Genomic DNA, 19,630 nt, shown 5'->3' on the forward strand with positions numbered 1-19,630 from the left:
CAGCAGAGGAACAGCTCAATTTTTCATCCCAGATGCTTCTGCAAAGGGATGATGCTGCAGAACGTGGCCGCACTTCTTCAAGGAGTTACTGGCACCGGGGTGGCAATGGGGTGTTGGTGGCAGGAGGAAAACAGGCAGCTTTGGGGGTGTAACGAGTTGTTTCAGGGACACGGTGCAGGCTAAGCGCTGCCTTGTGTATTGACTTTTCACTTGGCTGTTTGGCTTTGGTTTTGCCAAAAGCACAGCTGAGTTTTCAACTCCTCCACAATTTCATATCAACTGAACAAGTCGTTAGAAACCACCGAAACTCAAACCTCTAAGAAAGTAATGGTCCCGCGAACTGTGAGCTGCTGTACAGCACCTGATGCAAGGGCTGAGCTGACACAGCATAAATCAGAGTGACTATTAGCAACGCTCCTTTTTTCCTTTGGAGCTGATTTGGAGGGTGCTGCTGTGGCCGGGCGAGACGCTGCTGGAGAAGGACATGACAGCCTCTGTCCCCTCAGTGCCTGGGTGCCAGGCAGCGAGACCCTGGTGTTGTCACCTCCTCCTGTTGGTTTTCCGAGAGCTGAGAGCTCAAATAGGCTTTCCTGCAGAAAAGCAATTCTTCAAACTTCTTGTCATCTTTGAAACTGCGGTCTGAGCACAAACAAAACTCATTGCATCTCACCAATGGCATTGCCTGTCTCCTTGAGCTCTCAGCCTTTGCTATCGCTGACACTTCTGTGCAAGGTGGGTATTGTACAGATGCTGGCCCTACGAAAGAGATTAAAATCCAGCTAGATTTAAAAGTGGGGGATAAGTGAGCTCTTCAGGGCAAGGACTGCCCTTTCTCTTCGGCGCGTGTTCACTTTGTGGTGCAGGGGAGGCTTTCCTGTGCTCGGGACTTCTCGATTCCGCAGCACAAGCAGTGCCAATAAAATAATATGAATCAGGGCAGGTCAATACTAGGGTCGTTTAAGTAGTGGGTGATGTAATATTGCCTTATCACAATAGCATATCTCTGAGATTTGCAGTGCTCCGAGCAGACGTGACGGGCTCGCTGCAGGAAACGACGGGTGAAATTCTCTGGCCCTGCTGGTGTCGGTCAGATGGGGAATCACAGTGCTCTCCCCGGGCTTCAAAACCTCTCTCCCTCCCTCCAAATTACTCTTGGCTTCTCCACTTGTGCAGCTGGTAAGGACGTGCTATGAGGCAACCCCTATAGGCACTTTGGATTTTGAAACGTGCTGCTCAGTGAAGCAAGTTAGCTGTTGTCATCCCCCCCAAAAAAACCTCCAGGAATAATATCTTAGAGCCAAAGCGAAGTCTGCCAAGGAACGAATGCCCTTGGGTGGAGATTACTGATATTGTATTTGTTATATTAGGCAGGAGAGGTCAGCCCATTCTTTAAAATAAGTTACAGTAAACAAGCTGGGTAGCTGAGCCCTTCAAATGTTTCATTACTGATGAGTTTTAACGTTAAGAGCTTCTATCGTACGAATCTTGATCAAGGGAAAGATAAATGTGCTGTTTTTTAGCATTTCACTACAAACATGGTGTTTGTGCCAACTGACACAATGATTAAATACGATCCTCTCTTCTCAGAAATGAGGAGAACTGTAACCGCACCGAGCTCTCCGCCGCTGATAGGAGATAAAAAGAGTCAAATCGTGTGTGGTTTCCTTCAGACCAAACTTGTGGCATAGCGTTTCGTGAATGATGTTGTCCAAAGTCAAAATAATCTGTTTTGCCCAAAGGTATTTTTACAGAAGACTGTAAGAGTGTATTTTTCTACAGAATAATAGAAAAGTTTCATTTATCCTTTGCACCGTGCTCAGCGTTGGCTCTTTGTTAGTGCAAATAGAGGTTCAATGTCCCAGTATGGGAATGGGAATTAACAGGCACTTTCATTAATAATTTCCTTCATTCTAACGATGGCTAAAAAGGCAATCCAGCTTTAAAGCAAGCTGGATTTGTGTTTGGTTGGTTTTTTTTTTTTGTATAAAAATTAATATTCAGGACATTCTCCCACCACTGTTCCCCAGCCCCTCTCCCTGCTCCTGGGTGCTTTTGGCTCGCTGCTCTTGCTGAGCGGTGCCACCGAGAGCCCCAGACACGGGCTCAGCTCAGCCTCATGCAGCCCCATCGCTGACCCCTGCTGAAGCCACGGTGCTGGTTAACACAGAAAATGAAAAGCAGCTGTTTGTTTCTTTTCAAGAGTATCAGAAAAACAAGAAGATGGTCTCCTCCCCATGTGGACCAAAGGCTTCTTCAGCTTTTTCACTTTCAGCCACACTGATAGCAATAATTCAGTGCCTTTCTCTAAGGAGCTTTTCCAATTTATTTCATTGATGCTCTGCAGGCCCATGGGAATTAGCTACAACTGTCCTTCCCCTGTTGTAGACCAAGATAAAAGCAGTGTCGGAGCCACCCAAAAAAAAAAAAAGGTGAAGAATCGCAGCCCCAGATATCTCGCCATCCTGAGGGTGCTACAAACTTTGTGCTTTGCAGCCTCTCAAAGCCCTGCAGAAGGTTTGGTTTGCTAAATCTAAGTAGGATGCCTCACCCTTCTTGCGAGCAAAGTGCAGCCAGCCGTACTCGCGCTTCCTTCGTAGAAAGCACTGACACCGCACTGGTAACTCCAGTTAACGGCAACCACTTTTGCCAGGCTCCACCAAAACGTCAGCCTTTGCTCGGCACGGCTCAGTCGCGCCCCATTCCCCAAGCTCCAGCAGGCTTATCCCAAGTCCTCTAAGCTCTGCTTTACAGGACACAGACTCCGTGCAGTGTCCTGCTGTGCAAATAACCTCTTCTGCAGTACCTGGGCAGCCTTGGAGAGCAGCGCTCACACCGCCAGGAATAAGATCTTGGAGGAAATTTGTTGTGACCGACACCTGCTAATTCCTTCTGTGCCCTGAGATGGCCCCGTATCCGCAATATGGTCTTGAAACCTTTCCTCTGCATACGGAGCTTTTTTAATGGCTCTGAACTGAAGGCTGTGGCTGATGGGATCCAGCATGGGGCATTAAATGTTGGACCATAAAAAGGCATGCTGAGAGCGTCCCTTCAGAAATGCACTATGGATGCAGGAAAAGCAGCTGCAACATTTATATTCTCTCTCACTCTGTGGGTATGGGGAGAGGAGATGGTCAGAAGCCAGGAGACGTGAGGCCAGCATCCCCCAGGCAAGCACAAAGCCAACAGCTTCTAACCCATATGGCAAAGGATAGGGGAACCAATGTCCTGGAGGGGGAAAGGGGAAAATACCTGGTACTCCGTCCAAAAAAGAGGCGGTATTTCCAGCAATGGGCTGTGTACGTGGATGGAGGACAGGAACAGAACATTTTTGGTACGAGCTGCCCAAGAAGGCAGGATGGGACATACCATGTGCTGTCATGCCTTCCCACGCTGCTGGCTTCCCCCGTGCCCTTGCATGACTGCCACTCTCACCCGGGATTCGTGCAGGAAACGTGGGTGAGAAGTTCTCCGAGAGCAGATGTAATCCTGCTGTGGGCTGCCCACGGAGGCACCCGGGCACCAGCCTCCCTCCGCGCAGCATGTTGACTCAGCGCATGGTGCCCCGCTCTCAGCCGGGGACGTCCCATGGCACCTGCAGGAAATTTAAACTGAGTGTGGAGGTGTGCGGCTTGTTGCGAGGGCAGGAGCTTTGATGAGCTCAGCAGGGGAAAAAACCTCTAGGAAGGATTACTCTGAAGTTTTGGAGGTGAGGGACCGCTATGGTCCTTCATAGCATCACCTTTAGTATAATGCACTGCACAGAGTCCACTCCATGCCTATGGACATGAGCTGCTGCAGCAGCAGCTCTGGGACTGCAGCTTTTGGAGGAGATACCCCCATCTTCATACACAGACCTCTGAGCTTTCCCCTGCATCAATTCTTCCAGCAGCAAATACATGCACACAAACACACGCACACTCTGCTGGAAGCAAACACTTCTTTTCTAACTTGACTTTGCTTAACTTTAACTTCCAGCCATTGCAGCTGCTGTTTCTTTCCTCTGCTGAATTCGTGTTCCTACCCCAGTAAAAAAAAAAAAGTCTTGTGTTTGCTACAAAAAAATTTCACTTCATTAATCGAAACCCCTCTGGCTATACTGTCACAAAATACTGCTTGGAAAAAAGAAAGCTGCTTCAACACTGCTGCCTCGGGGAGCTCTGTTACTCAAATAGTGAAGTCGGAAGACCAAAATGTTCCCTCCTTTCCCGCCACCTCCACCAACATGTTGCAAGAGTGAGCAAGAGGGGGGAAAAAAAAGCTCTTACAATGCCCCATCTATGCACTGTGTCAGTCCCTCAGAAATAACTCCTGTTGTCATCAGCCCCTGATATTTTTGGTATTTGACACAATACACAGAGATAAGTTTGGGGACATAATTCTGCACAGCAATCCAGGGCCGTTCGAGCGCTGCAGCTCCCTGGCTCTCGCAGCACAGCTCTGGCTTTGCCCGGAGACGTCAGGACGCTTTGGGACAGCGCTGCCCGGGCAGGCGCAGCACGGCCGGCCTCGGTGAGGGATGCTGCTTTGTGCCGAATGAAGCTGGTGTGACCAAGCAAGTGCTGAAACGAGCCTGCAAACTGCTAAGTTTTTATTTTTTTGTGTTATAGAATAAAAAGGAAAACAAGATCCTGACTTTCCTCATGGTAGAAGTCAGTTTTGTAACAAAATGATCCCTTTCCCCATCTCTACCAAAGAATTTGCTATATAGAAATAACATTGATTTCTGAAGTCAAGGGATGTTTAAGAAAAATTGTAGTAAGAGCGGAAGTTAGAAAATCTGACTTTGGGAACTCGATGAAAGCAGCCATGGATTAGTGCAGTAAAGGTTGTGTAGCGCTGTTTATTGTGAAGGATTAAAATGAACCCCCAGTTATTAGAATTTCTCATTACGCACTATTTAGGACAAATTTTGGGCTATCATCATGCTGGCGTTTTGTTGTCGTTTTTCCTTCTCGGTAGTTACAGTTACTTTGGATCAAAACAGTGACGGCAGCTATGGAAAAAACCACTCCAGCTTTATCAAATGGTCCGAATGAGGTTTGCTATAATCAGCGAGTGGTGTAATTCTGTACAGAATATTAATTGCAATATTGGCTCCCTTCCAGCTCAGCTCTTTACAGCTCCATTTAAATGCTATTTGCTCTGATCTAATACTAGTTATAGATGTTACTGGACTTTTTTGCCATTAACTGTATGAGGCAGAAGGGCTGTTCCTTTCAACACATAGATCATTCAGCGCATGGAACGCTTCTTATTTCAGAGCCCAAATATAACATTTTATCATCTAGTGAATCTGAAATTTGCTTGGATAGAGCTCAATCCTGCACCATAGAAGTCTGCGAGTATTTAATGAAAGCTAAACAAGGCCTGCATTGATATGATTTATGGATTCGTTGTTTATTTGCAAAAGACTTCTTTACAAGACTTATATCACCATGTTAATTACTTTAAATATGTCCATCTGCACTCAAATAATAAAAATATATGTATGAACTGTAACGAAATACCACCCCGAACCGTGCAGGGCAAGAAAAATCATTCATGCTGCAACTATAGCAACTACTAAAATAGCAAAGCACGCTGATTTCTGACATGAACCTGTTCCTAATGTCCAAAAGACACTGTGTGCTGCGAGCTTTATATACCAGCTCCCAAAATATCCGAGTCCTGATAGGATGAGAAAATACTGTCATGTTCTTGCACCAGGCCAATTACAAAGCTGTAGTTCCTGTGCTGGTAAAGATGTTTCCTGTTGATAACACAAAGGACAACATAGCACTTAGCTGCTAATGTTATCTGGGACCCTTGTGACCTCTCGGAAACTTTAACAATCGTAGAGTTCACAACACGTAGAAGCGCTCTGTCTTGTGCTTTTGTTTTAATAAATAAGCAAGAAAGAAAATAAACACTCGTTCTGCAGCCATGCGCTCGCTATTGGTCAGGGAGTAATTAGAGGTGGCTGGAACGTAGATGAGAGCTCAGCTCTATTAGCACAGGGTTCCTACCTCTGGCGTGGGGCAGTGCTTGACTGATAAGTCCTTTTCTAAACAAATACAGTGAAAAGGTGGAATTTTACACTGTAATATTTTCTTTTGTTAATTTTAAACATATTCCTTTTCAACTTTATAGACTGGTTTGTTACGTTTGAAGATGAAAAAGCAGATTTCATTTGTTTATAACGTTGGCATTTCTAAACAAACCTCATTCATATCCTTTCCCCCAAGCTTTTTCTCCAACTTTTTATACTGAAGTCTCTTCAAACTCTTCCTGTCTGTGTAGCTTTGTCCCATCTCCTTGGCTAGACCAGCAGTCACCAGTACACAGCCTGGAACGCAGCACTCCAGCAGCTTTAAGGAAGAACTTCTTGAAAATATAAAACTGCAGCTGGATTTGGGTATTAGATTACCCCTGAGCTGTCTATTTCTAATGCACAGTTGAGATCTACCCGACACTCAACTGGTATTTGCCACCCCCCACACAAAGCCCTTATAGCAAAACCTCCTAAATCTTGATACGACAAGAAACCCAGTACCTCTGCTCTCTCCTAGACTTTATGGGATTCTCGAATCCCTCATTCCCTGCTGGTGCAGGAGCATACTTACACTTACCAGAACATGGGTAGGAACCAGCAGCTTCTACAAGCTCTTTCACTAAGGCTTAAAGTGGACAAACCCAGAGTGAGATTTGTTCTTTCTCTGATTTGGAGCATAGGCTCAACACCTGGTTTCCCAACAGTGCAATCCAGAGTCTGCCAGTACGGAATCACTCTGCAGAGCCTTACTTGCGATCCAACAGGTACAGCAATGACTTGTAACCCAGTGGCTTGAAGATTCATAAATAACAGACTTGTGGATTTAGCCTAGTCTGCCTGAGTTCCCTAGATATTCTTCTATCCTTCAAAATCCATGGTGCAACAAGCATGCTGCTTCAGATGGTCTAAGAAAGTCTCACATCAGGTATAGGATTCTTTTATGAAGGACATTCTTAAAGCCTTGTAATTGAATATTTGGGCTTCAGTTCTGTGCTAAGGGTGAGTCCTTTCAATGCTGCTTAAAACACCCCATCTGCTCTTCACCTCTACCTGCCCAACTGGAAGAGCAGAGATAAAACTAGTCAGCGTTTTTCCTTGCTCAGTTGTTATTCCTGCTGGAAAGAGGCAGAACTTCTTGCGATAGTTTCCTTTGAGCAGTGCTTATTCACAGCAAGTCACAGTGGGAGAGGGTGGGAGGCAGAGTTCATTCATTTTTGTAGCATAACATAGAGCAGATTGTGTTTGGATTTCACTAGATATTTGTTGTTTTATGTTTCTTTGCTTTATATTGGAGAAGGGCCTGCAACAAAACTTTGATCCAAGGTACAAATCCACAGCCAAGTTTTGAACTAAGCCTACAAAACTTTCTCCAGAACGGGCCGTAGCCCAGCACGCTGACTTTGGGAGCGTCTTGTTCTTCACGTTGCTGATCATTTGATTCAGGCCTGTTTCTGCTTATTTATTTGACCATCAGCCTGCAAATGAACTTGGAGGCTCCAGGTTCTAGCCCATAATTTTTTGAGAATAACCCAGAGTAATTCCACTTACAGCACAACGAAGTTGCATCAGTGCAATGCTGCAACTGCCAGGGCAGTCAACAAGACCAGAATGAGCACAAAGACGTGCTGGCAGCTTGAAGGGGGAACGAGAAGAGGAAGGAGAGAGATGTCATAAGGTTAAGCTGGGCATAATTTCTGATATTAAAATTATCCAAATCCTCTGCTTCAACCAGACTGCCAACAACCACAGAGCAGCAGAACAGCTGAAGTGGGAAAAGTGGCTTTAATCTTCCCATGCAATGCCATTGATTTTGCAGGGCTATTGATGATCTCAATTTCAGATGGCTGTTTGCACCAAGTTCCTGGGAACTTAGCCCAGAACGCGTCCTAATAAAACAAGAATCCTTCATTTTCAGGAGAACAAACAGAAACGAGTTTAGCTACAACTCCCATCTTTAAAAACACATTATGTTTTTCTGTTTAGGAACTGGTGCGCACAGAACAGAGCCGGACACGCTGCTGCCCAGAGCAATGGTCACGTCGTAAAGAGCCCACAGCCAGAGCTGGCCACGATCCGCACACGGACCCTGCGCTGCCAAAGCCAGAGATCAAAGATACAGCCCAGTTCACCAGCCCGGGAAGGGAGGAAATACAGAAGGACCCAAAGTCTTTAACTAATGCGCTAATAACAAAGTGAAGTAACTACAAAAGGGAACCTCCTGCATCTGACTACAGCGAGAGATGTGACTAACTGTGCTTTCATAAACGCTGAGTCAAGACAACGTGCCGTAACTACAAGAGAAACAAGTTTTATCTGTGCGTAGGGAGGGCATGACTTGTAGAACACCCCGGATTGCACAAAATTCAGTGGAAAAAAAGGTTTACGATTGTTCATGATTTCAGTACAACTTCTCCTGTAGCATAAATGATATTGTTGTAAAATTAATTACCATAGCAATTAAGATTGTTCATATCATCCCTTAACTTTGCTCTCTCATGCTATTTTCCGCAAGGCCATCAACCCTCATGGTGCCAGGGCTGCTGAAATTACAAACAGCAGTGGGTGTCAACCACAGAGGGGAAAAAAAAAAAGCGCTGAACTAATTGCAACACACTGCATTTGGCACAAGATAAAGATAGAGGTGCCAAGGTCTAGCCCATTTCTTGTCACAGAATATAAAGTCAGAAATAAACAGGTGCAATCTCTTAACCCGAGACAAACCCACTATGGATGAAGTCTTACTGTCTCTCTTCACGTGTAAGAACGTTTTGTAGACAAAACCAGCTCAGATTAGAGTCAGGAAGCAAATACAAGCAGTACAAACAGTATCCAGACGTAAAATGATGGCAATAAGGAAGGAAGAAAGAGTAGAAACATGTAAAAAAAAAAAAAAAAACAGTGAAAGAATTTCCCCAGCTGGAAGACAGAGGTGGAATGAAGCTTTTCTAACACACCCGTTTTATTTGACTGGGAGGTAGGTTCTGGCTTCTTTTATCGAGAGAAAACCAGTTTTCTCTAGAGATAATCAAGTGGGGAAAAAAAGGAAAAAAGATACCCTCTCTCATATGTTGTATCAAACAGGAGCTTTCAGACCACCAGCCGAGTCTTCATTTTGCGACCCAGCAACGTCCACCACCACCGGTGTACAATCCGAGTGGCTGCTTCTGTAGCGCTGCAGAGCGGCTCATCCATTCCCTTCGCACTGATGCCCTCTACTCTGCTTCGCAGCATTACCATTATCGGTACATGAGAGTAACAGAAAGAAATAAGAATGTTACGAGAAAACCGTCAAACTAAATTGAGAAGTTACTGAACTCCAAAAATCATACTGCATAAGCCTAAAAAAAAAAAATTATAGTTTTTGCGTTTTTCAATGAACCCAGAGGAACTAAAAATAATACCTTCCAAATCAAAAGACACATTTTGTACATACTGTTTGAGTGTACGACTCTTTCTTATAATTAATGGGAAGCATGCAGCATGCTCAGAATGCCATCTACTGGCAGACCTGGCCCTGGCGGGGGAGGGAAAAAACCCACCGACGAAGTAGTTTGTTGCAATCTTTCATTCTAAGCAAGCCAAGATACCAGACACACGTACACTCCACGACAGGAGGTAAAGCTACCTATTTACTCCAACGGGGGAGTGCTGCTGACGCACCTTGAGGAACAGCTATCTAATCGGTTAGCAATTAAATAATGCGTAGATGACGTTATAGTTTTGCATGCCTGGGGAGGGGGAGAGGGGGGAATACTTCCCGCTGTTAAAACATTCTGAGCCAGCAGTCCGTGTTAAGCATAGAGGCGGGGAACCACACTTAAGCTTGCAGAGAAAAAACCAGCCTGCTTCCCAGCTTATTACGAAAACAAGACTGCGGAGAACATTTAAACACTGCTGGCTTAGCATTAGGAACAGAGATGTGTTCTCAGAGCCACCTAAGAAGTTTAGTCTTTTAATGTTCCAAATTCCAGGTAACACAGCTATGAAACCATGTCGAGCTGAAAACACAGATGAGATACTGCTTATTTGAATTATGCAAATTGTCTTTATAAAATACTTTATATTAGGCACTTACCTGTAACATAGTGGCAGACCATCAAATTTACATTTTTCCACATCAGGCAGAGAACAGAAGCCACCAAGAGAAGAAAGATTTAGCAGTTGCTGCAAGAACAAAACTTACCAAAAAAAACCCCGTTACTCGGCGAACCAGAGCTAGTGCTAGAATAACATCACGGCTCTCTGTTTCTGCCTTTATGCCTGTGCAAGCACACAGGGACCCCACATTTTGACAATGAATGGATGAAGAGGTGGGGTTTTTTTCTTTCTGAAATAGAGGACGCTAATGAGCACTGATTTTATGGTGCATGGGCAAATTTTGCAGAGAACAATAGAGAAGCAAAGATTTTGTCAGTAGTTGGTAAACAAATCAGGAATATGAATACTTTCAGCTTTTATGAAATTCAGTTCCACTTATCCAGGCCTCATATTAGAACAATTGAGGGTGCTCTAAGATTAGAGGCTACAAATTGCTGTAGATCAAACTGAAAAAAGAGCAAGTGAAGTGCAACTGGTTCAAAGGGGACTTTTTGCCCTTTATTACTTCCTGGACAAGCATGGCTGATGCCCCATCATCAAAACAGAATCAAATTGCAACAAAATATGAGAAAACACTGTTCTGGTCCGCAAGATACAACCTTCAACATGAAAACAAATGAAGCTATTAAGAGTCACATTTCACAGGCAAATAATTAAAGCAAACACTTTGAAGAACAGTCATCAGAAAGTGATTTGTCAACCAGTTACAGTTTTAATATAAAAACGTTTAGTCCAGTCATGAGCTTAATTGTTCAAATGAAAATGAGTGGTGGAACCAAAATCTTGAACAAGATGATTCAATTTGTTTCAACACCAAGCTTGTTGGGTGACAAATACAGTAACCTTACTCCAGAATATACATGTCCACACCCATCGGGGCCTAACCGGCTGTCCGGTTATTGCCTAGGTACCTCCAGGTGTCAGTCCTTTCCGAGGCAGATCTCCCTGTAACGTTACAGCAGCTGCATCTCAGGGGAATTTAGCTGATTTTTTGCAATTAGTATACACTGTATACACAGGTATATCTACATATATAGCCTACAAGGATTTAGGGGGACAATGAGTGAAACATCTTCTCAATCTTGTGGGAGAGGCAAGGACTGTCAACAGAGTGGTGTGGAGAACCTTGCGCACAGTGTATTACATCACGTTTGCAGACATATATTTAGATTTTGATGGTTTAACTTTAGCACCTGTCAGGAGTACTAAATTCAAACCAAAAGAGCCTAAAAATTGTTTAAAGAAAATACTGATAACCATCAAAATTTTTCTGAAAAAAATCAAAATAACTATGTACACCCATGCCAATCTTAGCTTCTCAGAAAATAATGAAACAGCATGTAAAAAAAAATAATACCTTTAAGTATAACATTCTGAACTGTTATCCATTCTGCCAAGAAGTTATAATAATAGTTGTACAAATGGAAAAGACTAAGAAAGAAAGCATCCCCCCTAGGGCAAATAAAGTTAAACAATTCTAGCAAACTATAGCAAAAAAGGGAAATATTTGCCCTAAATTAACACAAAGGCAAGCTGGAAGAAAGATGGCAACTGTATTTTTATCCGCCTCTTCATAAACAACAATCAATTTTCAGGAAAAGGTTGGAGTATATTACTATTATCTGGAAAAATAATAATAAAAAAACCAATCTTCCTACCAAATTTCATCACCTCCAAAATTGTTTTGGTCTTTTTTTTAATAATTAATCTAAGGTCTTATGCCTACATATTAGTTTTGAACTTGTTTTCCGAATAGAAATTTAAAAAAGGCAAATACTAATCAATTGGCATAGGGTTTCCATGCCCTAGGGGTGTCACAGGGTTGAAACTCTTCAGTCTGCATTTCAACTAAGTTGAACTAGCAATCATCATGCTTCCACAGAGATGCTCCCATAGACATTTACTTCTGTGATCTCTTGTTCTCAGTTAACTCAGTCTTTAAAAAACCCATATTTTTGTTTCCAAACCCTTCACTTGAAGTTGTTGTGTCAGATTAATTGGTTTGAAACCATGCAAAAAGAGCTAATAGTATTTTTGGACTTCAGATAGTTAACTCGTATTCCGTAAATTTTTATAAGTTAACAGAGCTTTGAATGAGTTAAGGCACCCATATGCCCAGAAAAAAATAAATACCTTGGGCTAAATACAACTAAGTGTTCAGCAGTCATTTAATTGCACAATTGACTCCCTAATTTGTAGCATAATGCTGCCAATGTCTTTAGAGATCCTAAAATACGAATACTAGAAACTTTGCGAATGTAACGGACAAGGCATTGACAAGACATTCTCAAGGTTCATTTCATTCTGTATTCCTGGCTCCTCAAGGTAACTGCTACTCCTAATGTAATTAGCATTTAGCAGCAAGATCAGCATATTCTAAGAATGAAATAAATATTCACACAATCAATACTAATGGTTCAAATGCTCAAACACATTATTGAAAACAGTAATTTTCCAATCTTTCTCCTGCCAATCCAAGATTGCAGAAACAAGACCCTTGGCAACAACATTCACAGCTCTCAGTACCACAGAAGCTTCTGCAAACAAATTCTATGCCTGAAGTTTGTCGTCTGTGGTGCTTGCGAGGTGTTTACTGTGTTCGAAGCTGGTAGTCTGTAAAGGGGAAAAAAACCCCAAAAAACAGTTTTAGTAAATTGTCTCACTAAAAGTAGTAAAGCAGATCAGCAACTTGGGATGAAGTAATATAAAATAAAACCAGATCCTTGCTTAGAATGGCCATAATAATGAGCTCTAAAGCGATTAAAGTAACTGCAGGTAGTCATGCTTCCATGCCAGAAAAAGTTAGATTAGAAAAACAACAAAAAAACAAAAAAACAAAAAAAACCCCACCACTTTTACTTGCTAACAATCTAGTATCTTTTAGTAGACAGTGTCTTATACATCTTAAAGCAGGCAGAATGATACGTGTGAGCAATTTCTTTTTAAATTTACACTCCAAAAAACTCACCGAATCCCAGCTTAATTACAAAATACTTGAATAGCATTACTGAACTATCCCATTGGGTCTTTCACTAAGACACCAAAAAAGGTGACTGGAAAAAGCAGCATACCTTAATCTAACATGTTCCTAAACTGTATAGTTTAATACTCAAGAATACAAGCAAATTGGTTTTGTGTGTTTCAATTTGTAGGTGTATGCTGGAGACAGAAAATATGCAAGCTGGAGACGTCTACAGTCTATTGCCTTCCATTTACCTCCATTCTGGGTAATATAACGAACCCACGGGAGAGCCTGATAGCCACTCTTCTCAATTATCTTTAAGTAGCGAACCTGGAAAGAAAGATATGTTAAGAAATCAAGTCTCCCATGTCAGCCAAGCAGCATTTAGCAAAAAAGAAAAATTGGGTTTTTTTGGTCAAAGATATATTTTATGGATAACATTGAACAGGAATCATCAAGATGAGAAAAACTTGTGTGTTAAGAGCCTAGCACGTCAACTTATCAGTATTTCCATTTTCAACTACTAACCTGGATTCCTGAAGTGGTGAAATATGGAATCTCAAACTTTACACTAATGGGAGGTTTTCCTTCCTTATCTTCAGCTTCAACACTTGGAAGTCCAAAGTGAGCTCTCATCAGGTATTCTTTTCCACCCTACCCAAAAGGGACAGATTATTTTTTTCATGAAACAAAAAAAAACTTGCAATGATACAAGTGGTTTTCTTTATGTCAAATTGCTGAACTCCACTATTAATTTCAGCTCTTCATTAGGGCTTAAAAGTGAGCACTTGTTTTTATTTTAAAAATACTTTTTTTTTTTTTTAAGATGCAGATCAAATTAGGACCAGCCTGTGGCATAATTCATTTTCTTCCAGTCTCATACTCAAAAGACAAGGGTGCCACTGACCATTCTGATTAAATGGTGACAGACAGCTGTACTACCGCACCACTAGCATTTGAAAGAGCTCATGCTCATAGAACCACCCAAGAAGTACAGTCCGACAAACTAAAACAGCTGCTGCTAAATGTAGGCCAAGGGATTACACCATCCACAGACATCACTCAAAAATCTGCTCTCTAACCTCGTTCTGAAAAATTATGCCAGCTGAACAAATGTAAACAAGAGTATCTTAAACATCTATTAGCAAGTCCCAATCCTTCATCCAAGGGAAAAGAGGAAGAGGCCAGTACTACTTGTCTGATACTATTAGAATTTGCTTTAGGCAGAGTCTGAACATTCATAAAATATTAACGCTAAATAATTAAATAATTATTACTATTAGGTGATAAGACTAAAAATAACACTTACTGGAAAAGATTTAATGGACCAGACAATTTCACTGTTCTCTGGAACCCATTTGACACTTCCAACAGTGGTTTTAAACTTTGGCGAGTCCGCATCGTTTGGAACTGGAATGTGAATCTCCACATTGTTGGCAGTTGATCTACGCTTAAATTGACTTTTTGCCTGAAGAAGAAAAAAAATCAGAAAAGCAGGCCTCTAAATGTTTCCATTATGCAAGTGAGTTCAGAGAGCTGCAAGACACACAATTACCCTCCGCCCCAATCTACATACTGAGAAACAGAACTGTAACAGAGAGATCGCAACTTACAAATGAAGTTTTCAAAAAGATGCAAGTCCCACAGAAACACTAAATACTTGTACAAAAACGCACATACTGCTGGTCAAGCTTTGAAAACAAATGAAAGAGAAGACTAAAATTAGCCATAATTATTTTAGAACTTCTGACCTTGATCATGTACTCGATGCGGCTGTGGGAATGTTTTTCAATCACAGACTCAATCCAGATCAGTGGTTTTACCTAAGGGGGAAAAATACTTAACAGCTGCAGGTTTTACTTTGACACGGTCATGAAAATGTTGCTTCCCCTAAAGCTACACTCAACACGTGAACCCCACAGAAAACAGAAAGTCTGTGGTGTTCGAAATGACCAGTTGTATTTTTATTTAAAAAAAAAAAAATTTACATAAATGAGCAAGCATTGATATACCAACGACCAAGTGTTACAAAAATTATAGGCTTAAAGCGGTATGTCTCAGATTAATCCCTAATAACCAACACTTGCATTGCAAAATATTTGATAATTTAACACATCAGGGACTGAACTATGACAAGCCCTAAAAATAAGTCTAATTCAAACTACTGCCCTTAAAATAAAAAATCAATACTAAACTTTTCATTTGTTGTCTCCTGTGGCATATTATAGACCTTCTCTGTACTGAATTTTTCCTTTTCTGAAAGGAAAACTATCCTTATCACTGTGGCTAGCATACTTCAATAAAATTAAATGACTGTTGTTGTCAAGCACAATGAATTGCTACATTGACATTTCATCACGTAGTTAGCTTAAAAAAAAGTCACCACAGCAATGGTATTTCAGAAACAGTTTCAATAGCAGTTGAAAATATAGAGACTTATTGCCAAGTTACTTGCAAACTCATTCTTACTTCCTCCAAAAAGACCCAGCACAAAGTTTTGCTATTAACAGCTGACTTAAAAACTACTATGCTGCCCATGCTTTAAGAAAAAAATAAAATAAAGAGAAAGCCATTAGCAATTTTACCTACAATCTAAAACATTCTCAAATAATAAAATCTTATAGACTAGATGCATATATCTAGACTTACGTGGGTATTAAGACGATATGACATGAGTTCAAACTCTCCATCAGGCGGAATGAAAGAAATCGTCCTGTCGTTTTCAAAGCGAGAGAGACGAACACACTGGTGAAACTTTACATCTTCCAGTTCTACTGATTTACTTTTGCCACCTAGCAGAAAATACACATTTCAAGGCGCTACACAAATTACGTCCGACATCTCATTGCAGCCAATTATGCAGCAAAGTAGTTGTCTGCTGATATTTTAGCCAATACTTTCTTTAGCTTGCTCTAGGTTTTTAGGACTACAGAAGTCCCAGTGAGAAAAGAGATGAGGAAGTCTAGATGGTTACCACGTATTACCACGGTGTTCCATCTTTGCTTGGTATTGTCACACAAGACCTAATGTGGTTTTCTACACTGACAAAGGGAGTATTTCTATCATCTTAGAACAAATCCTTTCAGCTGAACCTCAAGCATCCCAAAACCTAAGACTTCAGATAACATCTTTCATGATTACCGAGAAATCACCCAAATACTCACGGCCTGTATTATCAAAGAGAACTTTGTCATTTAAACCAAGGCGCAGCTCTGGCATTCCCGAGAGAAAGACTCGCATTTTAATGGATCCAACTATCTCACTCCGTAATACGTTTCCATTGGCACTGACCTAAACAAAAAAGAAAAGAAAGGTAAGATTGCTCTGATGTGATATGTCACGACATCAAACAATATTCCTACCCCATGCCCATGTCCCAACTTTTCTTGGATGTCTTTCTCCTGATAAATTAATCTAGGAGAATAGAATTAGGTCAGAGAGGTGATGGGCACAGACAAAGGAGGAAAGGGATCATAGAATCATTTATGTTGGAAGAGACCTTCAAGATCACCAAGTCCAACCATAAACCTAACACTGCCAAGGCCACCACTAAATCATGTCCCTAAGTACCATGTCTACACGTCTTTTAAATAGAATCTCCAGGGATGGTGACTCAACCACTTCGCTGGGCAGCCTGTTCCAGCGCTTGACAACCCCTTCAGTGAAGAACATATCAGAAATTAGCAATACCTCCAAGTAAAGCACTACTTGTCAACTGGATGTCCTTATGGGTACTCGGTCTTAATAACTGACATTGTTTTGAGCATCACAGTACACTAGCCACAGTCAGTCTGACTTTTTATTGTACCCTTGCAGGCTTTCAGACAATAAGCCCTTTTCAACACTTCCTATTACAATTCTCATTAAAAGTTAAAATAAAAGGTACCCACCAAAAGGTTAACAGACTCTATAACGTCCAGGAACACTTCATTTTTCCTGTATTTTATCCCTTCTGATCTCCATGAAACAGCATTCGTAACGGTGGCAGGTGGACGTGGAGCTCCAGTTTCAAGTTTGTGACCTTCCTGAGTGATGTACCTTTATAGCCACATAATTGGCATGAAAAAATGAAAATTAATTTTTTTGATAACTAGACCAAGCCAAAACATTTATTTGCATATGGAAGAATGCTCAAAACTTTCCAAGGAGTTTGTCACTGAAAGTGATGCAAAATGATACTTACTCTTGTAAAATTTTACTATCAGTGGTTTGTGGATAACCAAAATCCATAAGCTCATCTAACAACTCATAAATAATAACAAAATTATCCCTAATGCTCTCTTCTTCCAACTCCTTGAAATATTCAGAAAAAACCTGAAACAAAGTGACAGGAGGGAGGGGAAGAAGGAGGACATTAACTGAGGAAGTACAGCACATTCAGAACGTATTCTTGCATCCAAAATAGTAATTTTTAACCCCCCTCCCAATTCACAAACAGCATTCTGTTCAGAAGATTAGCCTCGAGAAACTCATCTCTATTAAAAAAGAGAGCTACAGAATCCTAGAAACAACTCTGAGCATTATGAAAAATATTTATTCCGGGGAAAATATTTTTCATGCCAGGTACAGACGAACCAAACGTAGCATCTATAGGATATGCCACTACTCATGCATCAAGTTCACAATTCTCCTTCTGTCCTCAGGTCTTGCAACTACTTACAGCATTGTGTCACATCCTTTGCCTACTCAGCTACAAAATATCAATTCCATTATTAGTGGTTGGGAAGATAGTTGTACAAAATAATCAAATATAAAGTAAAAATGCTGTTACCATAAAGTTCTTAAAAATCCGAAAGCTCTATGCTTTCTTCTATTTAGATCAGATTTAGATTGAACTGAAAAGAAGACGGAGGTTACTTTTGAAATTCCATACTCACCTGAACTACTTTATATAAAAATGAAAACACCAGTGATACACAAGCATTTTTCTTAGAAGTTGCAACAACTGATAAAGGATGTTCAGGAACATGCATTCAAAGTCATCATTCAAAAAACATGTTTACTAAGTGCATTTTCAAAAGCCTCTAGGCAATTAGAGTTGGCCAAAAACCCTAAGAGTTAATTAATTAACAGTACCTCTGGTCTAACGAGATATAAACATAAACATTCAGGAAATAATTTATTAGAATAAAATTAATATAAACACTTTTCTGCACCCTCTGCTGCTGGTGCACGTTACACTATGTAAAGCGTAAAACGACTTTATTTAATAGAGCCTCCTTATGTCACTTCACCCATTCTCTAGTTTTGCGTTTAGACACAAACAATGAAAATAATATAGCAGCACTTGGCGTATCAGCATATGCGAGCTATATGCAGTATAAAGGATACGATACAGGTTGTTATGTTTAATCCACATAAAACGAACTCCTCCATGCGCTAGAATAGGAGAAAGCGTCCCCTCTTCTTCCTTTTCCATAAGGATTGGCATAAAATGCTCCACCTCTGACATGTCCACATCTCCACGGTAATTCCGACAGATGAGAACCTATAAAGAGAGGAAGAAAATCCTTATTTTTTCTCTTTCACGAGATGATGTTACTATGCAAGACCAACATACGAGATATTTGGAAGGTCTCTTTAAGTAACTTTAACCAAGCTTCACTCTGGCCTCCGTGCATAAGTGCAAATCACAATGCCAAAATACTCTGCTGACTGGAACGCAAATCCTAATCTTTCATTGCAAAGTCATGTATTAATACTTTCCAGAGTTATTCTTCACCTATTGCTGCACACGCCCTAATAATGCTTTTAAGATGGGAAAACATGCAACTCCTCTGAGACAAACTACCTCCAATTACGGCAGAGATTAATTACCCCAGGTGGGATGCCTGTCTGCTACCAGCAACCTCCTCCCTCAGCATCTCTGATTGCGAAGAGGAGATACAGGCCACGACTCCCCTGTCACAGCTCGGACCTGCGGTGCCCGGTAAAACTGGGGCTGGCAGCAAGGAGGGGTCGGGAAGGGGAAAGCGGCTGCCGCAGACCCCAGCAAGGCCGGGGGACCCGCACCGTGCCGGGGCCCCTCACCGACCGGAGCGTGCCCGACCCCCTCAGCAGCCCGGGGCGAGGGAGGCCCCTCGGCTCCGGCCCCGCAGAGTCCCCCGCGGCCCGGGCCTTACCTTCCCCTTCAGGTCCAGCACGTAGACGGCGCTGGCCGACATCGCCCCGCCGCCGCCTCCCGCCCGGGCCGCCGTGTCGCCCGGCCGCAGACACACCGACTTCCGCTTCCCGCACCGGCACTTCCGGCAGGAAGTGACGAAACGAGATCCGGCCGCCGCGGGGAGGGATACGCGCAGGCCTCCGCCGCGGCAGCGGAAGAACATATTGACTCCGCGAGAGTTAAATAGTTCCGGTGCGGGCTGCCCCGGGATCTTCTTCCCCGCTGGGAAACGGTCCCACAGCCCCGAAACAGCACCAGGAGCGGGTCTGGGCGCTAACGGCGCCGGGACGAGGGGCCGCAGCCCGCAGGGGAGGGTTGGCCAGGCTGAGGTGGGAGCCCGGGGCAGACACTGAGCACGCAGGGCCTGACCAGCGAC

General features: G+C 42.3%; 2 protein-coding genes across 2 annotated transcripts in view; one reads left to right on the top strand and one right to left on the bottom strand.

Moving 5' to 3' along the window:
• Positions 1-19,630, top strand: part of EPS15L1 (epidermal growth factor receptor pathway substrate 15 like 1) — a 240,686-nt gene that overhangs the window by 70,998 nt on the left and 150,058 nt on the right. The window lies entirely within an intron of this gene.
• Positions 10,606-19,349, bottom strand: AP1M1 (adaptor related protein complex 1 subunit mu 1). The gene is made up of 12 exons (XM_075175271.1): positions 19,214-19,349; positions 18,423-18,579; positions 17,969-18,036; positions 17,275-17,405; positions 16,982-17,129; positions 16,256-16,382; positions 15,741-15,883; positions 14,843-14,914; positions 14,401-14,559; positions 13,620-13,745; positions 13,346-13,421; positions 10,606-12,742 (listed from the first exon to the last, which is right to left on the bottom strand). The coding sequence occupies exons 1-12, from the start codon at positions 19,253-19,255 to the stop codon at positions 12,720-12,722; spliced, it is 1,272 nt and encodes a 423-aa protein (XP_075031372.1). The 5' UTR covers positions 19,256-19,349; the 3' UTR covers positions 10,606-12,719.

Source organism: Calonectris borealis, chromosome 28, assembly GCF_964195595.1.
Source record: "Calonectris borealis chromosome 28, bCalBor7.hap1.2, whole genome shotgun sequence".
NCBI lineage: Eukaryota > Metazoa > Chordata > Aves > Procellariiformes > Procellariidae > Calonectris > Calonectris borealis.